The sequence below is a fragment of the Balearica regulorum genome, chromosome 10 (genome assembly GCF_011004875.1).
Source record: "Balearica regulorum gibbericeps isolate bBalReg1 chromosome 10, bBalReg1.pri, whole genome shotgun sequence".
NCBI classification, from domain to species: Eukaryota; Metazoa; Chordata; class Aves; order Gruiformes; family Gruidae; genus Balearica; species Balearica regulorum.
In genome coordinates this window covers 24,155,577-24,176,992 of record NC_046193.1, presented here as the reverse complement: position 1 = coordinate 24,176,992, position 21,416 = coordinate 24,155,577, and the positions used below count along the sequence as shown (strand labels likewise).

At 52.4% G+C, this 21,416-nt stretch overlaps 4 protein-coding genes and 1 non-coding gene across 12 annotated transcripts in view; 4 read left to right on the top strand and 1 right to left on the bottom strand.

Moving 5' to 3' along the window:
• RPL32 (ribosomal protein L32) overlaps positions 1-14,278 on the top strand; it is an 81,526-nt gene extending 67,248 nt beyond the window's left edge. The window contains exons 1-4 of one of the 2 annotated variants that reach the window (XM_075762546.1): positions 12,030-12,124; positions 13,018-13,118; positions 13,339-13,520; positions 14,103-14,278. In XM_075762546.1, coding sequence (XP_075618661.1) covers positions 13,023-13,118; positions 13,339-13,520; positions 14,103-14,232 — 408 coding nt within the window. In that variant the 5' untranslated portion in view covers positions 12,030-12,124; positions 13,018-13,022 and the 3' untranslated portion in view covers positions 14,233-14,278. Of the gene's footprint in view, positions 1-12,029; positions 12,125-13,017; positions 13,119-13,338; positions 13,521-14,102 lie in introns of those variants that run through there. The other variant, XM_075762547.1, reaches the window with a different exon arrangement.
• MBD4 (methyl-CpG binding domain 4, DNA glycosylase) lies at positions 99-5,335 on the top strand. 2 transcript variants are annotated; one of them, XM_075762533.1, is made up of 8 exons: positions 99-179; positions 417-608; positions 971-1,725; positions 2,389-2,463; positions 3,087-3,221; positions 3,475-3,624; positions 4,265-4,368; positions 5,114-5,335. In XM_075762533.1, the coding sequence occupies exons 1-8, from the start codon at positions 142-144 to the stop codon at positions 5,189-5,191; spliced, it is 1,527 nt and encodes a 508-aa protein (XP_075618648.1). In that variant the 5' UTR covers positions 99-141; the 3' UTR covers positions 5,192-5,335. The 2 variants fall into 2 exon arrangements, with proteins under 2 accessions (XP_075618648.1, XP_075618650.1); XM_075762535.1 differs by lacking the exon at positions 2,389-2,463.
• Positions 5,200-11,543, top strand: EFCAB12 (EF-hand calcium binding domain 12). Of its 3 annotated transcripts, none has more exons than XM_075762531.1 (8): positions 5,200-5,352; positions 5,663-6,073; positions 6,199-6,393; positions 6,790-6,943; positions 7,661-7,887; positions 8,390-8,603; positions 9,390-9,555; positions 10,857-11,541. In XM_075762531.1, the coding sequence occupies exons 2-8, from the start codon at positions 5,744-5,746 to the stop codon at positions 11,278-11,280; spliced, it is 1,710 nt and encodes a 569-aa protein (XP_075618646.1). In that variant the 5' UTR covers positions 5,200-5,352; positions 5,663-5,743; the 3' UTR covers positions 11,281-11,541. The 3 variants fall into 3 exon arrangements, with proteins under 3 accessions (XP_075618646.1, XP_075618647.1, XP_075618645.1); XM_075762532.1 differs by having other exon boundaries at positions 5,226-5,352; positions 5,871-6,073; XM_075762530.1 differs by having other exon boundaries at positions 5,276-5,352; positions 5,504-6,073; positions 10,857-11,543.
• LOC142603273 (small nucleolar RNA SNORA7) lies at positions 12,810-12,948 on the top strand. The gene has a single exon (XR_012837163.1). It is a non-coding gene; the product is annotated as a small nucleolar RNA SNORA7 (small nucleolar RNA).
• Positions 14,279-14,447: 169 nt separating the features above from the next.
• LOC104635765 (cullin-associated NEDD8-dissociated protein 1-like) overlaps positions 14,448-21,416 on the bottom strand; it is a 22,136-nt gene continuing 15,167 nt past the window's right edge. For 3 of the 4 annotated variants that reach the window (XM_075762541.1, XM_075762542.1, XM_075762544.1), the window contains 6 exons: positions 18,458-19,963; positions 17,992-18,087; positions 17,135-17,304; positions 16,856-17,020; positions 16,062-16,169; positions 14,448-15,876 (listed from right to left, as the gene is read on the bottom strand). In XM_075762541.1, the coding sequence (XP_075618656.1) occupies positions 15,649-15,876; positions 16,062-16,169; positions 16,856-17,020; positions 17,135-17,304; positions 17,992-18,087; positions 18,458-19,963 (2,273 nt within the window). In that variant the 3' untranslated portion in view covers positions 14,448-15,648. Of the gene's footprint in view, positions 15,877-16,061; positions 16,170-16,855; positions 17,021-17,134; positions 17,305-17,991; positions 18,088-18,457; positions 19,964-21,416 lie in introns of those variants that run through there. The other variant, XR_012837081.1, reaches the window with a different exon arrangement.

Sequence of the window (21,416 nt, the reverse complement as noted above, 5' to 3'; positions counted from 1 at the left end):
CATGCGCACGGTACCCACCGGCCCGCCGCCACGACAGGGGGCGCCCGCCATCGCGGCCGCGATGCGCTTGCGCAGGACAGGACGCGGGAGCGACACAAGGGGGGCGAGGCCGTGGGGCGTCACGTGATCGAAGGGCGCGGGATGGCGGCGCTGGAAGCAGCAGCAGCAGCAGCGGGCGGGTAGGCAGGCCGGCAGGCAGGCAGGCAGGGGTGAAGCGCAGGGCTCGTCGGTGGGGCGGCACATGATGCCTGTGGGGCGGAGGCCGTGAGGCGGGCAGTGGCGGGTCCGAGGCCGGCGCGGCCCCCGGGGCTGTGTGGGGGTCCGGCGTGGGCCCGCCGCGCCCCGGAGCCTCCCCCCCTTTCCCCCCCCCCCAGCTCGGAGCGGGGCCCTACCCGGGCGTCTCTTTCCCCGTGCAGTCTCCCGGGCGGCAGCCGAGACGGGGCAGCGGTGCAGGCGGCGGAGTGTCCCGGCCCCAGCGGCGGGGGCACCGGCGCCGCGGCGGAGAGGGAGCTTGCGAGGAAAACGGCCGGGCCCAGCGGCTGGCAGAAGCTGACCAGGCAGAGGCAGTCGGGCAGGACGGCCGGGAGGATCGACGTGTACTTTGTCAGGTGAGGCCGGGGCGCAGCGGAGCCCGCGGGCTGGCTCCGGGGAGCCCTTGGCAAGGCGCCGTCCCGCCCCGGTCGTGCAGGGCACTCGGGTGGGGGGGTGTGTGTGGGGGGGGGGGGGGTGTGGGGGGGTGGGGGTGTGGGGGGGGTGGGGCTGTGTAGGGCACTCGTGCCACACACGGGCTTCGTGAGATGGAGCGCGTAACGCGTAGGGTTATCCGTAAACTCTTTGCGTAAACCTGTTTTGGTTAAGCCTAGACATCACCCTGTCAACTATTTTTGTTATTGATGCTAGAGCAGTTTTCTAAGCGGAGAGCGAGAGAACGAAGAAGTCATCACTAATTTACTGTTCTTTCACACCACAGTCCTGAAGGAAATAAGCTACGATCAAAAAGTGCACTTGTGGAGTATTTTCGGAAAACTGGGGAGACAACGCTAAAAGCAGAAGATTTTGATTTTACAGCTCCTTATCAGAGGAGAACCCATGTGAGGGTGAAAAGATACAGCACAAAAGCTGTGGGAACTGTTTTAGAGAATGAGGATCGTCTCAGTCAAGCGCAAGGCCACAGTATACCAAATGGTGAAGAGGATAGAATTCAGAACATTCAGATGAGAAATGGACACCTGGAAGATGTTACATCCACTCTGGAAAGTGAAGATTTGACCATGAAAGGCATAAAACCAGAGGACTGTTTGAAAACCAAAAAAAAAGTGGCAGGTGGAAAAAGTGTTCAGAATAAGAAAACTGGAAAGAGCTCAGAAAAGAGGAATCGAGATAATACCCAACACAAAAGACGGAGAGCAGTATGTAACAAAGAGGAAACCGAGTGCGTTCAAATCAAGAAATTCTGTAGAAAGAGACGCACGCGTGTCGCTGATAGTCGGGGCCTGGATGATCAGAATGCAGACCCTATGGACACAGGAAAAACTCTGTTAAGAATTTCCAGGTCACGGTCAGACATGCAGCTAAGCTCCATGACAACTCGCTCGCAAAGGGAATTGGAGAGCCCGGCAGAGGAGGAATGTGTGGAGGCAGGTTCTGATGGCACGTCTTCTGCAAAATCTGAGGAGAAAACGGATGGATTTAAAATGGGGAAAGAGACAGATCGAGGGGATTCAGGTAACCAGGATATTAAATCTGACACTGAAACAGATGCTAACGTCTTGCAGCTGTGTGACAAGAAAAGCTTCACAGCAGTTAAAATGCCACCAGATATATGTGTGGGTTTGAGCAGAGTATTATCCTAACGTTCTGCCAGGGGCTCTCCTGACTGTATGAGCAGGGTATTCTGTTTCAGGTCAAGCTGCTTTGACATCTGAATCTGTCTCATTTCTTGACCCAACAGCGTTTAACTTAATACAGATTTCTTCACAACTGTAACTTATTCTACCAGTCTCTTTAGCTGTATAGTATAATATAATAATTACCTTTGCTGCATTAACTCTTTTAATGTTGTTGCACAGTTGGTCAGTTTGATTCATAAAAAAGGGTAGTTTTAGTTTGTTTCATGTGCTAGAGTGTGCAGACAACATTTAATCCTTGGTTGTAGTTTGAGCCTCTTTCCTCAGACTGTGGCAAAGTAACGGTTTGTCTTCCGAAGATTTTTCTTAGAGTTGAAATACAGAGGAATACTGGAGCAAATCTAAAGCACGTTTATGTTCTGTACCCCTACAAGAAATCCTTGTATTTCCATCACAACGTAAAGTGGAAATGGTGTGTGAAACATGACACCAAAATACCTGGGGTTTTTGTTTTTAATGCTGAAGTATTATTTCTTTACAGAAGAGTCTATCCCACGAACACAAGTGGATAGGAGGAAAACAAGTCCGTATTTTTCAAGTAAATACAGTAAAGAAGGTATAATATTCTTTAGGGAAATAAATCTTTTTCTATGGGGGGACGAACAGGATGGCTCAAGATCGAGTGATGTTACAGAAAATTTTTCCAGTTTTAGGTTGGCCATGCTTAGGTGGCATCGGAGACCTTGGCTTACTGCACTAGTGCTGATCTTGTCCCATTTTAAACCTCAGTGGTTTGTGTCTTGCAAACAACTGTTAAGGCTGTATCGAATGCCTCGGCAGCTGCGAGGTGGTGGGGTGAGGGGGCTGTGGGGAAGTTCTCCTCAGAGCGCTGAGGTGTTTCCCCTCTCAGGGGAAACCCTGTACCCTGTGCCTGCTGCTCTGCACTTGGAAAGGAGCGTGGCGGTAGCTGGGGCGGGCCTCTCTCCTCAGAAAACCTGTCATGTGGAGCACGGGGGCATGGCACGGGCAGCCTTGACTCTTACTGCAGTCTGTGCCAGGGGACGCGTAGTCCTTTGCAGTTCTGTAAAATTAATCTCTGAATTGCTGTGGTTCCATCCACATGTAGTGCCCCCACAAAGATGAATCTGCTTCAAAAGGTCTTCATTTTTTAAAAATTATTTTCCTTTAAATCTATCCTTTACTGCCCACTAAATTTTCCTGTATTGCCTCTGTGTACAGCTCCCAGCCCACCCAGAAGGAAGGCCTTCAGAAAATGGACTCCTCCGCGTTCTCCTTTTAATTTGATCCAAGAAACACTTTTCCACGATCCATGGAAACTTCTCATTGCAACCATATTTCTCAATAAAACATCAGGTAAATAGACTAATACGATGTCATGTTGTGTAAATGTTGGGGTGATGGTATAGGGTCAGAACAGCTGCCATTTTTTAATGGCATTAATGAAAGAATAAATTATATTAACTTGTGTCAGTGTGGAAAAAAAAAAAAAAAAAACAAACCAGCTTTAATTTGTAACTCTTGCCTCAGAAAAAGCTCGCTTCAGAAAACACATAAAAAAAGAGAATTGCCTGCACAGCCTTTTGTTCATGATGATTTCTGTCATTAGGTAAAATGGCAATTCCTGTGCTCTGGGAGTTCCTTAAGAAGTATCCTTCTCCTGAAATAACCAGGACTGCAGACTGGAAAGAAATGTCAGAGCTGCTCAAACCTCTCGGCCTCTACGAACTCAGAGCGAAAACTATCATCAAGTTCTCTGGTAGGTTTTCCTGAGTACATCTGTGGAATGGTCTGAATTACACTGGCAGGACAAGCAGCATTATTAAACAGCACTCTGTGACTTTTCCTTCTGTTTGGCAAGCGGTGGTTGGTTTTATGCAACTTTGGTATAAGTTGGTTGTACATATGCAAAGCTGTTGATCCTGCTGTCTTAGCTGAGAATGAAGTAATGTATATGTAATGAGTTCTGCAAGAGACCTTTGTCTGGGGAAAAAGATCCAAATGCCTGCAAGGCTTGATTCAGTGTTTTGCAGCGCTATGGTAAGGTGGCTCTGCTCTGTTTTGCATCAGGTGACCTCCAGAAGGCCCTTCCAGATGGATTTTTTTCTATGATTCTGGTATTTTCTATACTTAAAATAAAAGTATTCCTCTGTGGCTTCTGAGGAGAGACATTTAATTAAAACTCACCCACAGTGATTTGTTTAAAAGGTGTTTAAGATGTACCCCATAGGGATTCATTGCCTACTTTCACCATGAAATAGCTAAAGCTTGCATTTTTCACTTAAAATTTTCCAAAGTGGAGATATGTTAAAATAGCAGAGAATTGAGGTTTTTGTCCAGTGTTGCTTTCTGTGACCTGCCTGCCCACAGGCAGTGAAGTCCATGACTGTCCGTTGCAGATGAGTACCTGAGCAAGCAGTGGAAGTACCCCATCGAGCTGCACGGGATCGGGAAGTACGGGAATGACTCCTACAGAATCTTCTGTGTCAACGAATGGAAGGAGGTGGGTGGTGTGGCCGTGCTGCCGGCAGCGGGGCTCTGTCCTCTGGCTTCACTGGCCTTGTACCTAGGGACTCCTGGGATTAAAAAAAATTTTTACATCGTCAGTAGGTTGAACTCCCAGAATGTACCTGTTAGGGTTTAACCCCAGCGGGTAACTGAGCACCAGGCAGCCGCTCACTCACCCCTCCCTCCCCAAGGGGATGAGGAGGAGAATGGAGGGGAAAAAACTACTTCTGGGTTGAGATAAAGACAGTTTAATAGGATAACAAAGGAGGAGAACAATAATAATACTAAAAGCAATAATAATAATAAATATAAAAACCAAATCATGCACAAATGCAATTGTTCATTACATGTGGAAGGAAAAAAACCCAACCCAATGCCCAGCCTGTTTCCCAGCAGTGATCCTGGTTCCTTCCCCAGCTCCGTCCGGAGCGTGATGCTCTGTGGCAGGGCACGTCCCTGCAGCCAGCCTGGCTCAGCTCTCCCGGCTTCCTGCAGGGCCCGGGAGGCCCAGAAGGCCTTGGCTTGGTGTAGGCACCACGACTACCCACGACAGCCCTTGCTCCCCGGCGCAGGGCCACCTCCCGAGGGGCAGGGCCGCGTTCAGGCTGACCGAGCGCCGCGGTCCTTGGCTTGCGCAGACGCCCGCCTGCCGCGGAGAGCCCCTCAGCCGCGGGGGGGAAATGCGTTGGGGTGTTGCGAGAGGAGGTGTCTGTAAGTGTCACGTGGTTCCGCTGTTGTAGGTACAGCCGCAGGACCACAAGTTAAACGTGTACCATGCGTGGCTGCGGGAGAACCAGGAGAGGCTGAGCATAGACTGACGGCAGCCGCCTCGTGCCCCGGCGCTGGCTGCGCAGCGGGAGTGCCTGCAGCGCTGCCGGGACACCGCAGCTCTTCATGTGCGCGTGTGACATGCCCGGCGCTGGCGGCGGTGTAATGGGACGGTCACGGTCACGCTGATCTTTTAATAAACGTATGGCAGGTTCGTGGCGCCGGCTGGCTCGGGCGGGGCGTGGGGCGGGGCGGCAGCATCGTTCTCCTGGCAACACTCTGTGGCGCTGCAGAAATGGCAGCCGGGGGCAGGGGTGAAGGGGCAGGGGTCAGGGGGCGAGGCAGGCCGTCCCCCCCCCCAGCCCCGCTCGGCACAGCGGCCTGTCCCGAAACCACCGCCCGCCACCACCTGCCCGAGTCTGGGCCCACGGTTGTCGCCCACAGCGCCCGCACGACCAGCGAGGGCTGGGCCGATGTTGGGGCTCAGGCTGTTGCCTCAAGTGGCGGCGTCCAAAACGCAGATCCCTGAACCGCTGCTCCCAGTGGAAGGCAACGGGCTCTGCCCACCCAGCTCCCGGCAGCATATTGGTTTTGTTCCACCGATGGTGCGAGCAGCTGCCCCCTGCTCCAGGGTGAGCTGGGCCCCCGAGTCCTGCCACCTGCCTGCCTTGCAGCTGCCCCCAGAGGGAGGAGGCAGCCTCTGGGCTCCAGAAGTCGCCTCCGGTGCAGAAGGTGATCCACAGAAGCTGGAGGCTTGGATTGAGGAGAGGAAGCAGCTCCGGTCTCAGCTGGAGAGTGTTGCGGATGTAGAAAAATGGCTGATGAGAAAGCCTTCCCTTAGCGGCCAGGAGGAAAGAGTCTGGGGAAGAATAAAGGCGTGCAGAGCAGACAGGAGGGCTGAAAGCAAATCAGCTGTGACCCACAGCCTGGGTGTAAGTGTCTGTGGTGCTGTCCTGCCCTTGGGACCATTGCACTGCGTCTCCTGGGGCCCTGCCACAGCCCCTGCCGGCGTGGTGCTTGTGGGTAACGGTCTCGGGGCGTTGTCCACTCTTTCCAGAGCTCACCACCAGGGAGCTGCCAGCCCTGGCAGGGAGGTCACCCTCCCCTTACTCGTGCACCGTACCCCCTGGCTCTCATCACGCTGCATAACCTCCTGCGCAAGCAGAAGCTGACGATGGCAGACGTGTTCAAGAGGGCTGGTATGGACAGGAGGAAGATCACGAGAGCAGACTTTATTTGCGTCATCAAAGCGGTACGTAGGGAACTGAAAAGGAATGAACTGCGGCAGCTCTTGCTGTATTTTCCTGTGTGCAAGCCCAGAGTGGTTTCTGTGGAGCAGATTGCTCTGAAGAGCACTTTCAGGTCTATTCGGAGGTGGTCTGATATTATAGTCCAAGGGAAACTATCTGCTCGAAACCCTGAGGGCTGGGAAGTTCAGTGTGGTAACAGCTGAGAGCTCTGCTGAGGGCTGCAGAGGTCCAGTAAAGTCCTTAATCTTTGATAACCCCAAGTGAACCTCACCAGGTTTTCTCTGTGCCATCCTTCCCTGCCAAAGCATCTGGAACAGCTGCAGAGTGTGCCCCTCCTAGCTCTGGGCCAGGCCTTGATGTGTTTGTGATGACTCTCTCGTTTTGGTTTTGGCTGACAGACCAAAGTTCCCATCAGCAACAAGGACCTGGAGACTTTGATCATCTTCCTGGCTTCCTCAGTGAGGGGCGACTTTATAAGCAAGAACGATCTAGTTGAATGTCAAAGGCAGTGGCTGGAAATGATGAAAGGGCAATCCAGAGAGACCAGAACAGGTGAGAGGAAAGCACAGTGCTGGGAAAGTGGCTCCGCATCCTTACTGCCAGGAAACACTGAACTGCATCCGGAATACGGCTCCCTGAGACACTGACCTGTTGTAGCAGAGTGGATGGAAGGAGGCTTCTCTGGGGAAAAGCTGTAGAGTCCAGGAGGCGTCACCCCAACCACAGGGGACAGGTTATCCAACCTCTTGGGTTTGGCTTAAAGTCTAACCCTGAGGTTTAACATACTGCAAAGGATTTTGTTAGTTAGCATTGATCATCCAGCTGATCAAAAGCTGGATGGTGGCAGCTGGAAAACACTGAGTCAGAAGGGGTTATCTTTTAAAACCTAACCCAAACCTGAAGGCTCCTCACAGTGTCATCTTAAGCTGCAGTTGTCAGATCTGTGAGATACGAGGTGTTTTGCTGCCATTGCATTGCACTAAGCGTTTTGCAGATTAGACAGACTTTGTAAGCGTGAAACACAGAACTGAAAGTGGAAGCAAAATGCTTTAGGGAAACTGCAAAACAGAGATGGGGCGGTCTGTGATATTTGTGTCTGGGTCAAAAGCTAACGGATGTTTTCATTCAAAGATCTGAGTCTGCTGGGAGTTTGAGTTTGCATGAAATGCAAAAGCCCTTTGCCTTAAATGTTGATTAGCCCTGATGTTTCTGCCAGTTTGTAACACAGTTTCTCTGGGCTGTTTGTTTGTTTGTTTTTAATCTGTCAAGGTGTACAAGCTCAGTTCCATAAAACCACTTGCACAACTGCCAGTTGTGTAACTTCTGCTGGGGGCAAAGCCCAAGAGATGAAGCCTCGTGCTCCTGCCAAGCCTGAAACACAGTTAATGCTGTTAGAAGTTCCCCCAGTCACCACTGAGCCAGAACACAGATACCTAAGCTACGATGAAATGGAAGAGACTGGAAGACAGTTCAGAGGCAGGAGGCAATGGAAGAAGGTGTGGTGTACGTGGCAGGAAAACAAGCATGCCCGCACGTCTTGGTGCGTGTGGGGTGGTTTGGAGGGGACAGTACAGCGGGGAAGGGATGGACAGGGAGCTGTTGTGAATACTGACCTCTTAGTAGTCCCTTGACCATGTGGGACTTGCAGCTGAGGCGTTACAAGCCCTCTAAAACAATTGTTTTACCTTCTGAATCCTTTGGCGAGATTAACTTTTTTTTTATGGGTAAATGGCAAGAAAAAGGTGATGTTGAAACCATGTTTATGTCTGGGGATGGAGTCTTCCTGACCGTGAGTTGACGTGCCTGCCGGACTGTGATTTGTCCTGCAAGATGCTGAGAAGCACTTTGTCCCATTCAGTTATAGGGTCAGTGCAAGATGATCAAATAAAAATATGACACTGATTAATTCACCCCAAAACGCTTTATCTGGAGCATCTTGGCAGGGGCACAGATGCACTTGCCCGGCAGCGCTAACCAGGACCTGTCCTTTACTGGCAGAACAAGGACAGCCCGCTAGAACGGAAAGAAGAGTGTCATCTGGTGAGGTCTGAGGGTGCAGCCGTTGATGAGCACTGCCTGCCGTCAACTGCGGAGGGTGATGTGGGCGCACTGGTGGACCGGTACCGCAGGGATTGCTTCGTGAGCTATCGGAAGAGCCTCAAGCTGTGCAGAGAACACAACAGTGGTCTCACGGAGCTAATGCTGCAAAAAGGTAAAGCAGAGACCAAAGGCGTGATGTAAATGTCATAAATCTGACGTGTTCGTGCCTCTTTCTGAGCTCAGACACATGGCTCGTGCGGGAGGGATTGCCGATGAAGCATGCTTGCAGCCCTGTGGGGCAATGGGAGGCTGCCGGTTAGGATCAGAGACAACCATTAGGGCCGGAGCAGAGCTGAGATAGCAAAGGGCGCTACGGCTCAGCGTCTGGGCACAGCAGTGTCCCAGTGCGATACCACGGCTGGCTGGGAAGGAGCCTGGCAGCCAGGGCCCTGTCCCGTTGCCCCTGGGTTGGTAGCCAGCTTTGACCAAGAGCCCACATCATCAGGCAAGTTCATGGTGACGTGGCAAGTCCAAGGTCAAGCTGGGAAGTCTGTCTGTGGGTCAGGGCCAGCAGGGTCCCTGGCCAGGCACAGACACGGCTGTGGCTGAGCTGGGGACCGCTACACCTACTGCGTGGCTCACTGGGACTGAAGGGTGACGGTTGTGCCAAGATGGGCTCCTGGGCCTGTGGGAAGGGCCGTGAAGTCCTATTAGTGCAGCTGGGGCCCTCAGCCACCTCCTGTGTGCCATGGCTGTATCCCGTATCCCTTCCTGGCAGTGTCACAGACTGAACAGAGATGGCCTGGGCTGGGTGGGGAGAGACCACTAGGGTCAGGCCTGGGGCAACAGAATTCAAGGGTTTTCTTTGGTAAATGCATTCGGCATCTTCTGTCCTCACCCCATCACTGGGCACAGCGAAGCACAGCTGTTTTCTTTTTACTGTGCACTTTGCCAACAGCCCTGCTGCACCCGGGAGACAAGATCATCAAAGAGGGAGAAGACACAAGGCAGACCAGGCAGCCTGGAGGATCCTACACCTCAGCACGTGATCCTGCTCCGTCGCCTGCGAGCACATCCAGATCGAGAACTGTATCCAGAAAGCAGGCCAGAGAGGTGGAAAATAGGTTTGTTTGAAGAGGGTTTAGGATCTGCTCCTGTTGCGTGTCACTCTGTGCTCAGTCCCCGCCGCGTTGGAGTGGTACGGGGAGGTGCTGGGGTGAGATGTCATGGTGCTGGAGGGAGCAGGCAGTGACAGCCAAGAGGCAGAGCCCCCCTTGGCCACATGGCTGCTTCTGTGTTTCAGTGAAGTCTCCGGGTTGTGGTGGTGCCGGTGAGCAGTTTGTGGTGCCTGGCAGGAGCATTATGGTCCAGCTGGGTCTGGTTCTGTACCCTGGACTTGGAGGGAGCTGCGGGGTGACAACCTTCTCTCCTGGGAAGGTCCTCCTCAGACTGACCCTGCGCTGTCTGAAATCCACTCAGAGAATATTTATTCTTGCGGAAGAAAGACAATCCCAAAGAATTGAGCTTTACTGTCTCATCTTGGGTGGCCTTACTGCTGCAGCTATGCTTCTCCTGTTACACCAAAACCACTGCATTTCGATTGTTAAACCTAACGTCGGAACTCCTCACGGCCGTTGGCATGGGTTGATTTTTTTTTTTTCAGAAAGCAGTAAATCGCACTTTGAAACAAAAGCTCTGCTCAGGTCTGAAGTGACTGGGGCGCCCATGTAAGAAGTGACGCCTTTGTTCTGAGTTTACCCTGAACGTTACAGGGGTATGAGAATTGGTTCTCGGAGGCAAGCAGCATGATCCCACCTTCCTCCTACCAGGCCAGGGCTGGTAAAGCAGCAGAGAACTTTCTCTTTCCAAAAACTGAACAATCCAAACTTGTTTGCATTGGTGGAGAAACTTTTAGAGGGGAAGAAACAGAGCGAAGTAGAGCACAACTTTCTCTGCTGTCTCAGTTCAAGAGCGTTTAGATACTGCAGTGATGGGCAATGTATCAACTCCTGAGATAACTTTGCATGTTGGCATTTCTAATGTAAATAATGTATAAAAATGACAAACGTACCTGGTTTATTCAGCAAATATTTGGATCTAACACAAGGCAAGCTGGATTAAAATTCTCTTCAAAAAAGGTCATTTGGCAGCCCAGTTTGAAGGGTTGGCAGGTTGAATATGCCATTGAGGAAATACTGGGGATCATCATCCCAGTCTGTTCAAACAAAACCATTTGTAACTCTAGTCTTGACAGCATCAGAAAGGGTGCAGGTCTGGCGGGAGCATCCCAGCGCCTGGAAGCCCGGGCACCTGGTTCCCCTCAGTGTTGCTTTTGCCACTTGTAGCAGCAGCGGTGAAACTCCCAGTATTTCACTTCTGTAAAACAGTGTTATCTCTTTTTTTTTTTTTTTTTTTTTTTCCCTAGGAAGTTTCAAAGAAATAAAATGCAAATGAAGCTTGTGCACGTGAGCAAGTCAAATGACAATAACTTCTGGCCAGGTCATCTTCTGGACGGGCTGCGCCTGTACCTTCCCGAGGTGGAGCCCGGCGGGGCGCAGGCCCTGTTCAGCTGTGTCTGCGCAGCCAAGGCCCCGCCGCAGCTGACCGGGCAGGGAGGGGGCTCGGCCTACGGCGACGCTGCCTTCGAAAGACCCGCTGCTGCTGGAGCCGTTCTCGCAGCAGTGCGCCAAGGGAGCGCGGCTTCTTGCTCCGTCAGTCAGCTCCCGGGCCCTGGGCCCCGCTCAGGGGGAGAGCAAAGCTATCGGACCGTGTCACCGGGGTACCGGTGCAGGGGCGGGACGGGCACAAAATACACTTCTCAGCCGGGAGCTGCCCTGCTCCTCCCGTAACTGCCCGTGTGTTTTGTGGGAGGCAGCGCTCTCCGTGCTCCCCGGGCGTGAGCTCAGTAGTGCAAGGGCCTGTGCGGTGCGGGTGGCGGAGGGGGACGCGGCTCGGCCCCCGCTGCCGGGCTCCGGCTCCTGCCCTTCCCTGGGCGCTCCCGCCCTGGCCCCTTCCCGCCGGGTGAGTCGGGCGCTGACCCTAGCGGGGCTCTGCCTGTGCCCCCGGCCCCGGGAGAGCAGCGGAGCAGCGGGTTCGGGCTCTTGGGGAGCCTTGTCCTGCGACTGCACCCGCCCCGGGGGCCTCACGGCCTCGGCCTGCGCTCCGGGTGGCGGGCGGGTCCGGGCGGCCTGTCCCGGGCGTGGGGCGGGGGCCGGTTTGGGGTGGTGGAGCCTGGCGGCAGCCGCGGCTCGGCCCGGCCCGGCGGTAGAACGGGGCTAGGGGCGGAGCTGGGGCCGTGCCCGGGGTGGTACCGGGGCAGAGGCCGAGCCGCCAGGGGGCGCCCTCCCGTCCGGCGGGACTGGCGGAAGCGGTACTCGCGCCCCCCCGCCCCCCGGCACAGCCTGGCGGAAGTGACCCGGGCAGGTCCTGGCAGCTTCGTACCGAACGGACAGCTCGGGAAGGGGGCGGCAGCACCGATCCGTTCTCTCGGGACGTCCCCGCCGGACAGAGCCAGCCCGGCGCCACCTCCCGGCGGAGGCCCGGTGCCCCGCGAGGGCCCAGTGCCTGCTCTGCGCAGCCGCGGCGCCGTAGGGGCCTGCCAGGACCGCCCGCGTATCCCATAAGCCCCTGCGCGCGGGGCCGCCTCTCTCTCTCTCGGCAGGGGCCGTGGCGGAAGGCGCCTTCGCGCACCCGGTGAGTCCCATCCGCGTCCATCCGCCACGTTCCGGCCCCGGGGGCCGCTGGCCCGGCACGGCCACCTCCCGCGGGCGCGACCCCTTCGCTCCGCCGCCCTTTTCCGTGGGGAGCCGCGGGGCCGGGCCCTCCCTGGCGGCCTCGGCGCAGACGGCGGCCGGGGGGGCTCCGCGGGGAAAGGCCGCGGCCGGGTAACGGGGGGTCTGCTCCGAGGCCGCGGCGTGGGCGGCCCCCGGCGGGCTGCGCGCTCCCACCCGCGGACCGGCACCGCGTGTGGGCCGGGGAGCGCCGGGGCCTGGCCTGGCCTGGCCGCGCTCACGGTGCCGGCGCCCACAGGGCGATCGCGGGGCGGTGCAGGAGCGGGCCCAGGGCCGGGAGCGCGGACCGCGCTGCGCCTTTCCGTTCGGGCAGGGCCGCACCGGAGAGCGGAGCTCAACCCGACGCTTTGAGCGCTGGTACTGCGGGGGGCCGCGCCGCCCGGGGGCGGTTCCAGCTGAGCCTGCAGGTTTGCCTTGGGTGGCTCTGGCCAGCTGTGGTCTCCGGGAACAGAACTCGAGTGCTGTCCGTCCTTCCGCCCGCGCTGGGGAAGCCGGGCTTTTCGGAGCTGGGAGGGCTCTCGAGCAGTTCGGGCAGGAGGACAGAGGGTGGGGAATGTAATGCTGCAAAAGTGGTCTGAGCAACGTGTGACCTCCCAGGATCGCATCTGGAGAGCTCCCAGTGCTCTTCCAGCTTCGGAGGCGGGAGGGAGAGACACTGCAGATGAATACCCATTCCCTCGCTGGCCTCCCGAGTGGGCAGTGAGTGGAAGATAGTCTGCTACACGTGTTGTAGGTGGAACAACACATCGCCCTTGTGTTGGGTTTCCGTTCTCATCCTGGTTCTGTTTACCTTAGGCACCATGCCTGCCCTCAGACCTCTCGTGAAACCTAAGATTGTCAAGAAGAGGACCAAGAAGTTTATCCGCCATCAGTCTGATCGCTATGTCAAGATCAAGGTAAAAAATCGCTGGAAGTTCATTAGAAAATGAATTCTGTGGCAGTTGGACGTGGCGGCTGAATGCTGAATTCAGGCCCAAAGGGTCAGTATTGAAGCAGTGGACCATGCTGCAACAGTCTGGCATGGCGGGTTGTGTTGGAGATTGGTTTTGGCTTGAGGCGGGTGTTTTCAGACTGATGTCATTTCATAACTATTAAATATTTTCTGCATTTCTTCAGCGCAACTGGCGTAAACCGAGAGGTATCGATAACAGAGTTCGCAGGCGGTTCAAGGGCCAGATCCTGATGCCCAACATCGGCTACGGCAGCAATAAGAAGACAAAGCACATGCTGCCCACGGGCTTCAGGAAGTTCCTGGTCCACAACGTCAAAGAGCTGGAGGTGCTCATGATGAGCAACAAGTAAGTCTGCAGGGCCTGCACGCTCCCTCTGGTGCCAGCAGCTCTGCTGCCTGCGCCGGGGCTGTGTGCTGCTGGTGCCTCGCAGCGCTGGGTCGGCAGGCAAAAAGGCAGCGCGGCTGTGGTGAGACATAGGCAGGAGACCAGGGAAGTTCTTGCTTTTAAGAGCACGAGAGTTGTCTCTGTTTCCTTAGTGCCGCTGGTGGGAGGGCACGGAGGGTGTCTTGGGGCTGGCAGAAATACAACATCGTGGTGGTGGTAAATGGCACTGCACCTGTATTGCTGATAGAAGTGATCAGAACTGCGGCTTCCTATGTGTTCAGACACACGCCCCTAAATCTACTTGCAGATTTTTTTCTTTCAAAGCAAAGTAGTAAGAGTCATAACACCATTAAAAACTACCTCTCACTGACTTAATCTGCGTGAAGAGAAGCAAAGGGTTGAGTCGTTGTGGGGCGAACTCCTGCGTCGGGCCAGAGGGTCACGTGTGGCCGAGGGACGGGAGCTGTGTGGTTCTGCTGGGCGGGGACAGCTCAGGAGCTCTGTGCCTTGGCTGCTGCCAGCCTGATGCGCTGTTTCCGACAGGTCATACTGCGCAGAGATCGCTCACAATGTGTCTTCCAAGAACCGGAAGATAATTGTGGAGAGAGCCGCTCAGCTTGCCATCAAGATCACCAATCCCAACGCCAGACTGCGCAGTGAGGAGAATGAATAAACCGGCTCCTGCAGCCACGATGTATTTAATAAAGTGTAAAACCAAACACGGGTGGGTGTTTTGAATGGCCGAAGGGGGAGATGTTGGGTTGGGGCCTGTGGGCAGGTAGGGCAGCCACCTGCTGCTGGGGCCAGGGTGGGGGGTGGCTGTCCCCTTGCTCATGGTGGTAGTGACTGGTGATATCACTGCGATAGCTATGGATTCGGGAGCACATGTGGCTTCACACGTATATCTTTATTTTTATACCACTCAAACAGCATGGATGTTCTTTCACACAGCACTATAAATAATTTTCACATCAACCACTCTGTCAAAAAGAGAAATGAAAGCTTGTTACAGCTCCATGGCTACAAGAAGTGTGGCATGGTGGGCTCCTCCTCTCATTTGCTGTTACAGCCTCTCTGTCGCTTAAGGCTTTTTCCCCCTACACAAAGCAGGATTTGAACACTACAGAGTGCGTGTTCAAATGACAGTGGGGTTAGTGCAGGCTGCTTGTGTGCTTGCACCTACTGCTGCAGCACTAAATCCTGAACACCGGCTTTCCCACAAGTGCTGGCTGCTGTTTGGTGACTGGAGCTCCGTGCAGGTCAGCACCCACCTCGCTGGTGGCTTGGTGAAGGCTAGGCCAGTGCTGTCAGCAGAGAAAAGCTCAGTGTAAGGTTTGTTACTGTGACACAATCCAGTAGCCATCCCTCTTGGAAGACAGCTGGTTGAGGTATTTTGCAGTCAAAACTGTAAGTCAAGCAAGTTAGCTTCCTGTCACTCAACCACCACAGAAACACTAAACTATCAGTGCCAGTTCTGTGACTCGAGCCCGAGGCAGAAGGCCTGGGGTTCAGGTAACGAACTGCCAAATGCAGTGCCTGCAGCCTGGATGACATGTTCTTTTTGCAACAGGGCCTATGGTTACAATACTTGTCACTAACGAAAGCTGTGACTTCTACTTTTCAGCCATGTTACTTAGTGAAACAATATAAATACATTCTTCAGGCAATCTGGGGTAGAAAGTGCATGTGCAGTGATTAAAAAAAAATTTTAAACTATTTTTCTTTGTACTGCAGTAAGGAAATATTTCAGGAAGTAGTACCATTTTTCATGGAACCACGGTCAATTTAGATTGCTTTGTATGCCCCTTAAAAACTTGCTGAAAAAAATCAGAATACTATACTCGCCTTCCAACCCCTCCCCTGCGCAAGGATACCTTTCCCTTATCCCCTGTAGCTTGTTACGATTCAGCGAGGTGTCTGATCAAGCGCAGCTGGAACCAGCCAGTTTCTGCTGTTGGTGCCCAGGGACTTGCAAGCAGCTGTCACAGCACAGACCAGCACGATGACGTTCTGCCTCAGCCTATCCGTGGCGTCTCCGATCGGCTCATGCATCGCGAGGACAGGAAGGTGGCGGAGTAAAGGGCAGCTCTTAGCTCATGTCCATCGCCTCTGTGGTGGGTAGGGAAGCAGAATCTTTCTGAATGCTCTCAAAAAGTGACGCCATTTCAGGATTGGATCTGATCTGAGATGAAAACTCGGCCATTGCCGGACTCTTCTCTACTTCGGGGATGGTGAGGAGAGCAGCTACAGCTCTCATGGCAGATCGCTTCAGTTCATCCTGCTTCTCAAACTCCTGTTTCACGGAGCCAGCTTTTACCTACAAACCCAGAGCACCATTTCAGTTTAGAAAGGACGGCAGAGGCACAATGAATCAGAGACTGAGACAAGCAGATTATGTTCTGTCCGGAGGAACGTGGGGAGCAGGCGGCTCAGCAGCAGTGACAGCACCACTGGCTTCACAGTGGAACCCGGCCCCGCGTGTCGCACTCTGCCTGATCTTACCTTCGTGGAGCAAGTCGCCCGGAGTGGCTCAATCAGTCGCTCAAGCCGCTGCAACACGGCATTGGGACAGAGCGTGGACAGCCGAGCCAGCATTATGAAAGTCAGCATCTAGGCCAAGGAGGAGAGACAAAACGCGTTGCTTCACAGCACCCCCCACTCCCCCAGGCCCAGCGTGCCTGTTCTCCCCGCGCTGTCCTGCTGTACCCACACGTGGTGAGTTCGTGTGCGCTTGTGTGAAGGGTTTTACTAAGAGCTTTTTGTATTAGAAACACATGCGCTGGCAGCGCGGCTGGGCTGTGCGCTGCCCCCCTTCAGGTGTCTGAAGGGCTGACAGCCTTTGAGAGAAACAGCAACAGTCAGCACACAACACCCCGCTGCTGTACCCACGCCTAGGTGGAGGTAAATCAATTAACAGTATGAAAAGGATGTAGCGCTTCCTATTGAGCTATGAGGCCATCAACAATGACAATGCTCTATTTTTTTAATACAGTGTCACTGGCCCCACCAAGCAAGTGACAATCCTAAGTTTAGAGGTGGAGGGAACTTATCTTGGACTTTGGTAAATTTCCTACAAAACCAGCTACACCAGGGGCATGTTTCCAAGGCCACCACAGTCAAACCAGAGCTAGCCACTGTTGGATGAAAGGCTGCAGCAGTTGCAGAGACGACGAAAAGGCACGGCAGGGGCACTCTGTGCTGCGGTGACACGCCGGCTCGATTCAAGCCCAGGCCCCCGGAGAACGAATAACCTCAGTGAGGTCACCACCCGCCAGCAGTTAAGGCACAGCACCTACCCGAATGTCATAGTGATCCTTCAGTCCATCCTCCACGTGGTTCAGGTACTCGTAGATATCCAGTCGGTCAAGGCAGCTTTCCAGCAGTGTATACATGCATTCAAAAGCAGCTTTCCTCACATCAAGGCCATCATCCACTGTGTGCTTGAATGGCCCCATTTCTACCTTAAACAAGAAAAAATCCACAACTGTCACCTGAGAGCAGACAAGGTGATGGCTTCACCGCAGCCTCACGCGCAGTCACGGCTGAACTGTACCCGGGCCGAGCGAATGACATACCTCCCGGATAAGTTCCCTCCTGACCTTCGTTTCATTATACAGGCTGGGGAGAACTGTGTTTAGTAAATCTCGGATTAAAGAAGGTTTGTTGTGAGCAGCAGAATTAAACATGGCTAAAGCCACACGTCGAACGTTCAGGTCTGGATCCTGAAGCATTTTTAAAAAGTCACCTGTGGGATAAGAACACACCAGTCAGTCCTGCTGCACTGTTTTAAAAGTATTTTAAAAGCATATCCCACTGTATTTCAAGGAGCCTGGTTATGAAAGCACCTATAGTAAAAGAACTCTAGCGCTGCAGCCTCACAGACATTGGAGATGCTTCCCCTCCCTTCATTTGGGGTATAGTAAATGGGAGAAACGTGACCTTCCTGCATTTGGGTGTAAAAACAAATGGCATGATTCTAGCTACCTCACCCTGAAGTCAAATCAGAAGCTTCAGTATTCAAGGAAGTTGGTTTTTGTTTTTTTCTTGCTCAGACGTCGTCTGCTCAGACTCCTCCGAAACAGAAGGCCCAGTTTTACACAACAGATCTGAGATGTAGGCTCCCTAGACATAAGACCCTTTTAATGTAGGTTCTATTTTACATGATCCTTGTCATGAGATGCCTGAATCATAAGTTTAAACACAGATGGAACTTATGCTCTGTAAAAAACTCTGTCACCAATGGCACATGCCCCAGAGCATCTAACGAGGACTCGTGTGAGACACTTGCTCTGTAACCCCAAAAGCGTAGAAACACAGGTAAAAAACTAACTGGATTAGATGAGGTTCACATAGGTGTGAAAAATCCCTGAGCTGCTAATGCTGCCTAACACGTCTCACATTCCCAGCTCCCCTGCTATCTGCACTAGCCTACCTATGCAGCCTTTCAGAAGAGCATCAATAGGCTGAGGCTGGTCTGCAATTGTGAATTTGACTGCAGTTACCACCGTGCTCCGGGCATGTGGAGAGCCTGCGATGAAGATGGAAAGAAAAAAACAGCGGAAGATCAAGAGACAAAATCATTGCTGTCATTTTGAAGTGCGTATTCTACTCCTGGTCACATTACACACGCATTCAAGAGATAAAAGGACAGAGGATTTGTCTTAACAACTTCCTTGTTAAATCCTGCCCCAGCACAACCTCCACATGTTGTCCCTGTTCCTAACACCCTCCTGCCCTCCATACAAGCCAGCGCTCCTCAGATCCCCCTTTGCAGAGATCCCTTGTTTCTTCTTGCCCCTGCAGACTGGCTTTGCTCCCTGTTGTACCCACCAGCAGTTCACATGAAGACTTTCCAGCAAAAGGCATTTCCCCACCCTCACCACTGCCCTTCCCAGTACCTGATGACAGCTGTTTTTTCAAGAGGGGCAGCAGCTCGGAAGGATTCACCAACGTCAGCTTCCCCAAGCACTCGGCCACCACATTGCGCGTCCCTTCCTCTGTGCACTCACAGTGCTTGAAAAGCAGAGCCCAAATATCCTCCACGTAAGGTTTGAGGCCATCTGCTGGGGAGGAGCTGATGACTTCTTTTAGAGAGTGCAGCAGGAGGTACTGTCTCTTGGGCTGGCTCCCAATCTCTTTCAGCATGAAGGGAAGATACTCTTTCAGATTCCCAACACTGATGTTCCCCAGCGCGTAGGAAGCAGCAGATTTCACCTCCTCGCTGGGGGAAGAGAATGCTTCCAGGATGACGGTTTTGAGCTCCCTCTGAGCACTGAGGTTTGTGGTGCGCCCCATCTCTGCCAGCGAAAGGAAAGCTAGCACTTTAACAGCAGAGCTGGACTTGGGGTTTTTCACATCCTGGATAAACTGGTTCACTGTTGTAGGGGCTTCCTTCGGGCAGGCTGAGGAAAGGCCTGCCACACACTTTGCGGCAGAGCAATACGCCTGTTTGTGTAACGTCACTGATGCCCCGGCTGAGCCCGAGGAGTAGATAGGTGCAGTCAGCTGCTTCATCAGCTCTGAGTAACCCATGGTGGCCGTCTTCGTCAGAACCAGAGCCTGGAAGAAGTCTATGATCGCGTTCAGTGCCCCTCCCTGAAGCAAAGGCGAGTGGACAAGCTGAAAGATTTCCGCAAGAACTGAACCACTGATCTTAGAGATGCAGGATGGATAAACCTTAGCCAAAGTAGTAAGGAACATGATAGCCACCTGGGAAACATGCATGTCATTCTCGGTAATTAAGGCAGGGAGCTCCGTTAGAACAGACTCTATCATGGCGGGCTTGAGGCTGTCACTGTAGTTCTTCACCAGGATGTCCAGAGCAGTCAGAGTGCTCAGTTTCAAGGCACGTTGATTCTTTCTCAAGAAGGAAGCTAGAATGGGGAAACCTTCCCCTAGAATGGGTCTCAAATCTATTTTAAGTGGAGAACTAGCAATTGAGGTTAAGGCTTTGACTGTTGTCAATCTGGTGATTTCATTTTTGAGCCTCTCCAGAAATATCTTCAAGGTTGGCTGGAGATCAGTGCTTAAGTGGTCTCCCAGATTGTAAATAATTTGTCCCATGGAGGAGATAGCACGCTCTTTCACTTCCTGGTCGATGTCAGCTGCCTTCAGTCGCTTCAGAGTACCAAGGAAAAGGTCCTTCACATAGGGCTTGGCATCAAAAGTGCAAGATTTGTCCAAAGGCCTGATGACTTTCACAAGTTGCTGAGTAACCAGCAGAGCTTCTGAAGTGATCTTATAAAAGGGGTCTCCAATACAGGTCACCACAGGAGGCAGCAGGCTTTTGATATGAGGATGAAATACCTCCGGCTGATGGTTGCAAAGAAGAACATGAAGGAAAGACAGCGCATCAATCCTCATGTTGGAGGAGCTGGATTTATCGGCCAAGGAGAAAACAATACCTGTGCAGAAGAGACAAGAATGACTGCTGCCTTACTTCATCAAGTGGTTTTTATCACACCCCCTGCCCCCTCAAAGCAGGAAACAATTGGAGTCAGTTTTCCTTATTTCCTCTCCCCACCCAGATGATACATGCTATTAGAGAGAGCTCTCTCCTTGCTGTCCTCCTGCTTTCCAGGAACTGGCAATTCAGACATAACTGGCCTTTGGTGCAGTCCTGGCTGGCTGGCTGGCTACAGAAACTGTTTAAAAAGTTAATTGGAAAAGTCAGCCTGGGCTGAGGCAGGAAGGGATGGTTAGTCAAGTGTGGGTAAGTATGACAAAACAGCATGAAATTAAGACTAGGAAAGCCTAGTCTCAACAACAGGCACTCCCAGCAGCAGGAATGCCACATCATGAGTTTTTCCTTCATTCTTCTCTCAGAAATCTTAAAAAAAAAAAGAAAAAGAAGAAGAAAAAAAGAAGAAGAAGAAAAAAAGAAGAAGAAGAAAAAAAGAAGAAAAAAAGAAGAAGAAGAAGAAAAAAAGAAGAAGAAGAAGAAAAAAGAAGAAGAAGAAGAAAAAAAGAAGAAGAAGAAGAAAAAAAGAAGAAGAAGAAGAAAAAAAGAAGAAGAAGAAGAAAAAAGAAAGAAGAAAAAAGAAGAAAAAAGAAAGAAGAAAGAAAAAAGAAGAAAAAAAAAGAAAAAATAAAAAAAAAGAAAAAAGAAGAAAAAAAAGCAGCAGCAGGGGCTCTATGTTTATCTAGTTTTACAACTTCTGTTAGTATTGTTTGGAACATAACTGTGGACCACTAAAGATGGACTGCCTTGCAGAAGAGAGGTACTTCCAAGTTCTGGGCACATATTTGTGTCTCAGAAGACTTAATGAGAAACTTTTACAACAATACTGCTTGCCACCCCCGAACTCATGCCTGACTCTTGGTTTGAATGCTTATTTCCAACCTATTTGTTTGTAAGAGGTGCGTGGATCTGGCCCAGGGACAATCACAGGAGACTTTTTTTATGTTTACTATAGTCACACTAAAAGCAAAGGCAGGACTGTAGTATTCTGAGCCTTTCAGCAGTGGGATGCTTTGTGAACCTACAGGCAGGAAAGAGAAAAATGTGGCGGTGCAAATTAAATAATCAGTCAATATAAATAATTTTTTAAAATGCCACTGCATTTTGTAAAAGAAAATGTCACTCATGTTACTGATCTCAGCAGGCTAACAGCATAATTCCAGCTGGTTTCAAAGGAGGCTGGAATTGGCTCTCCCAAAAGCATCTCTTCCAGGGACTGTGGAAATGAACTTGATGTTCTTATCCTGGCTTTCAGTGGCAGACAGAAGCCAGGATTGATCTGGGAGCTGTTTAGCACATCAACACAGAGCAGAGTTTGATGTGTACGTCCTGACAGTGAGCAGAATACTACGCAGGAATAAAACTGGATCACGCAGGCAAAGAGCACACATGTTAGG

What these genes read in the sequence shown, in the direction of transcription:
- MBD4 (XM_075762533.1), top strand. Translation starts at nt 142, where the DNA reads ATGGCGGCGCTGGAAGCAGCAGCAGCAGCAGCGGGCGG. An exon ending in GCAGCAGCAGCAGCGGGCGG is followed by an intron (nt 180 to 416) that starts GTAGGCAGGCCG and finishes TTCCCCGTGCAG; the next exon opens with TCTCCCGGGCGGCAGCCGAG. An exon ending in ATCGACGTGTACTTTGTCAG is followed by an intron (nt 609 to 970) that starts GTGAGGCCGGGG and finishes TTCACACCACAG; the next exon opens with TCCTGAAGGAAATAAGCTAC.
- EFCAB12 (XM_075762530.1), top strand. Translation starts at nt 5,615, where the DNA reads ATGTTGGGGCTCAGGCTGTTGCCTCAAGTGGCGGCGTCCAAAACGCAG. An exon ending in ATCCAGAGAGACCAGAACAG is followed by an intron (nt 6,944 to 7,660) that starts GTGAGAGGAAAG and finishes TAATCTGTCAAG; the next exon opens with GTGTACAAGCTCAGTTCCAT. An exon ending in GCCAGAGAGGTGGAAAATAG is followed by an intron (nt 9,556 to 10,856) that starts GTTTGTTTGAAG and finishes TTTTTTCCCTAG; the next exon opens with GAAGTTTCAAAGAAATAAAA.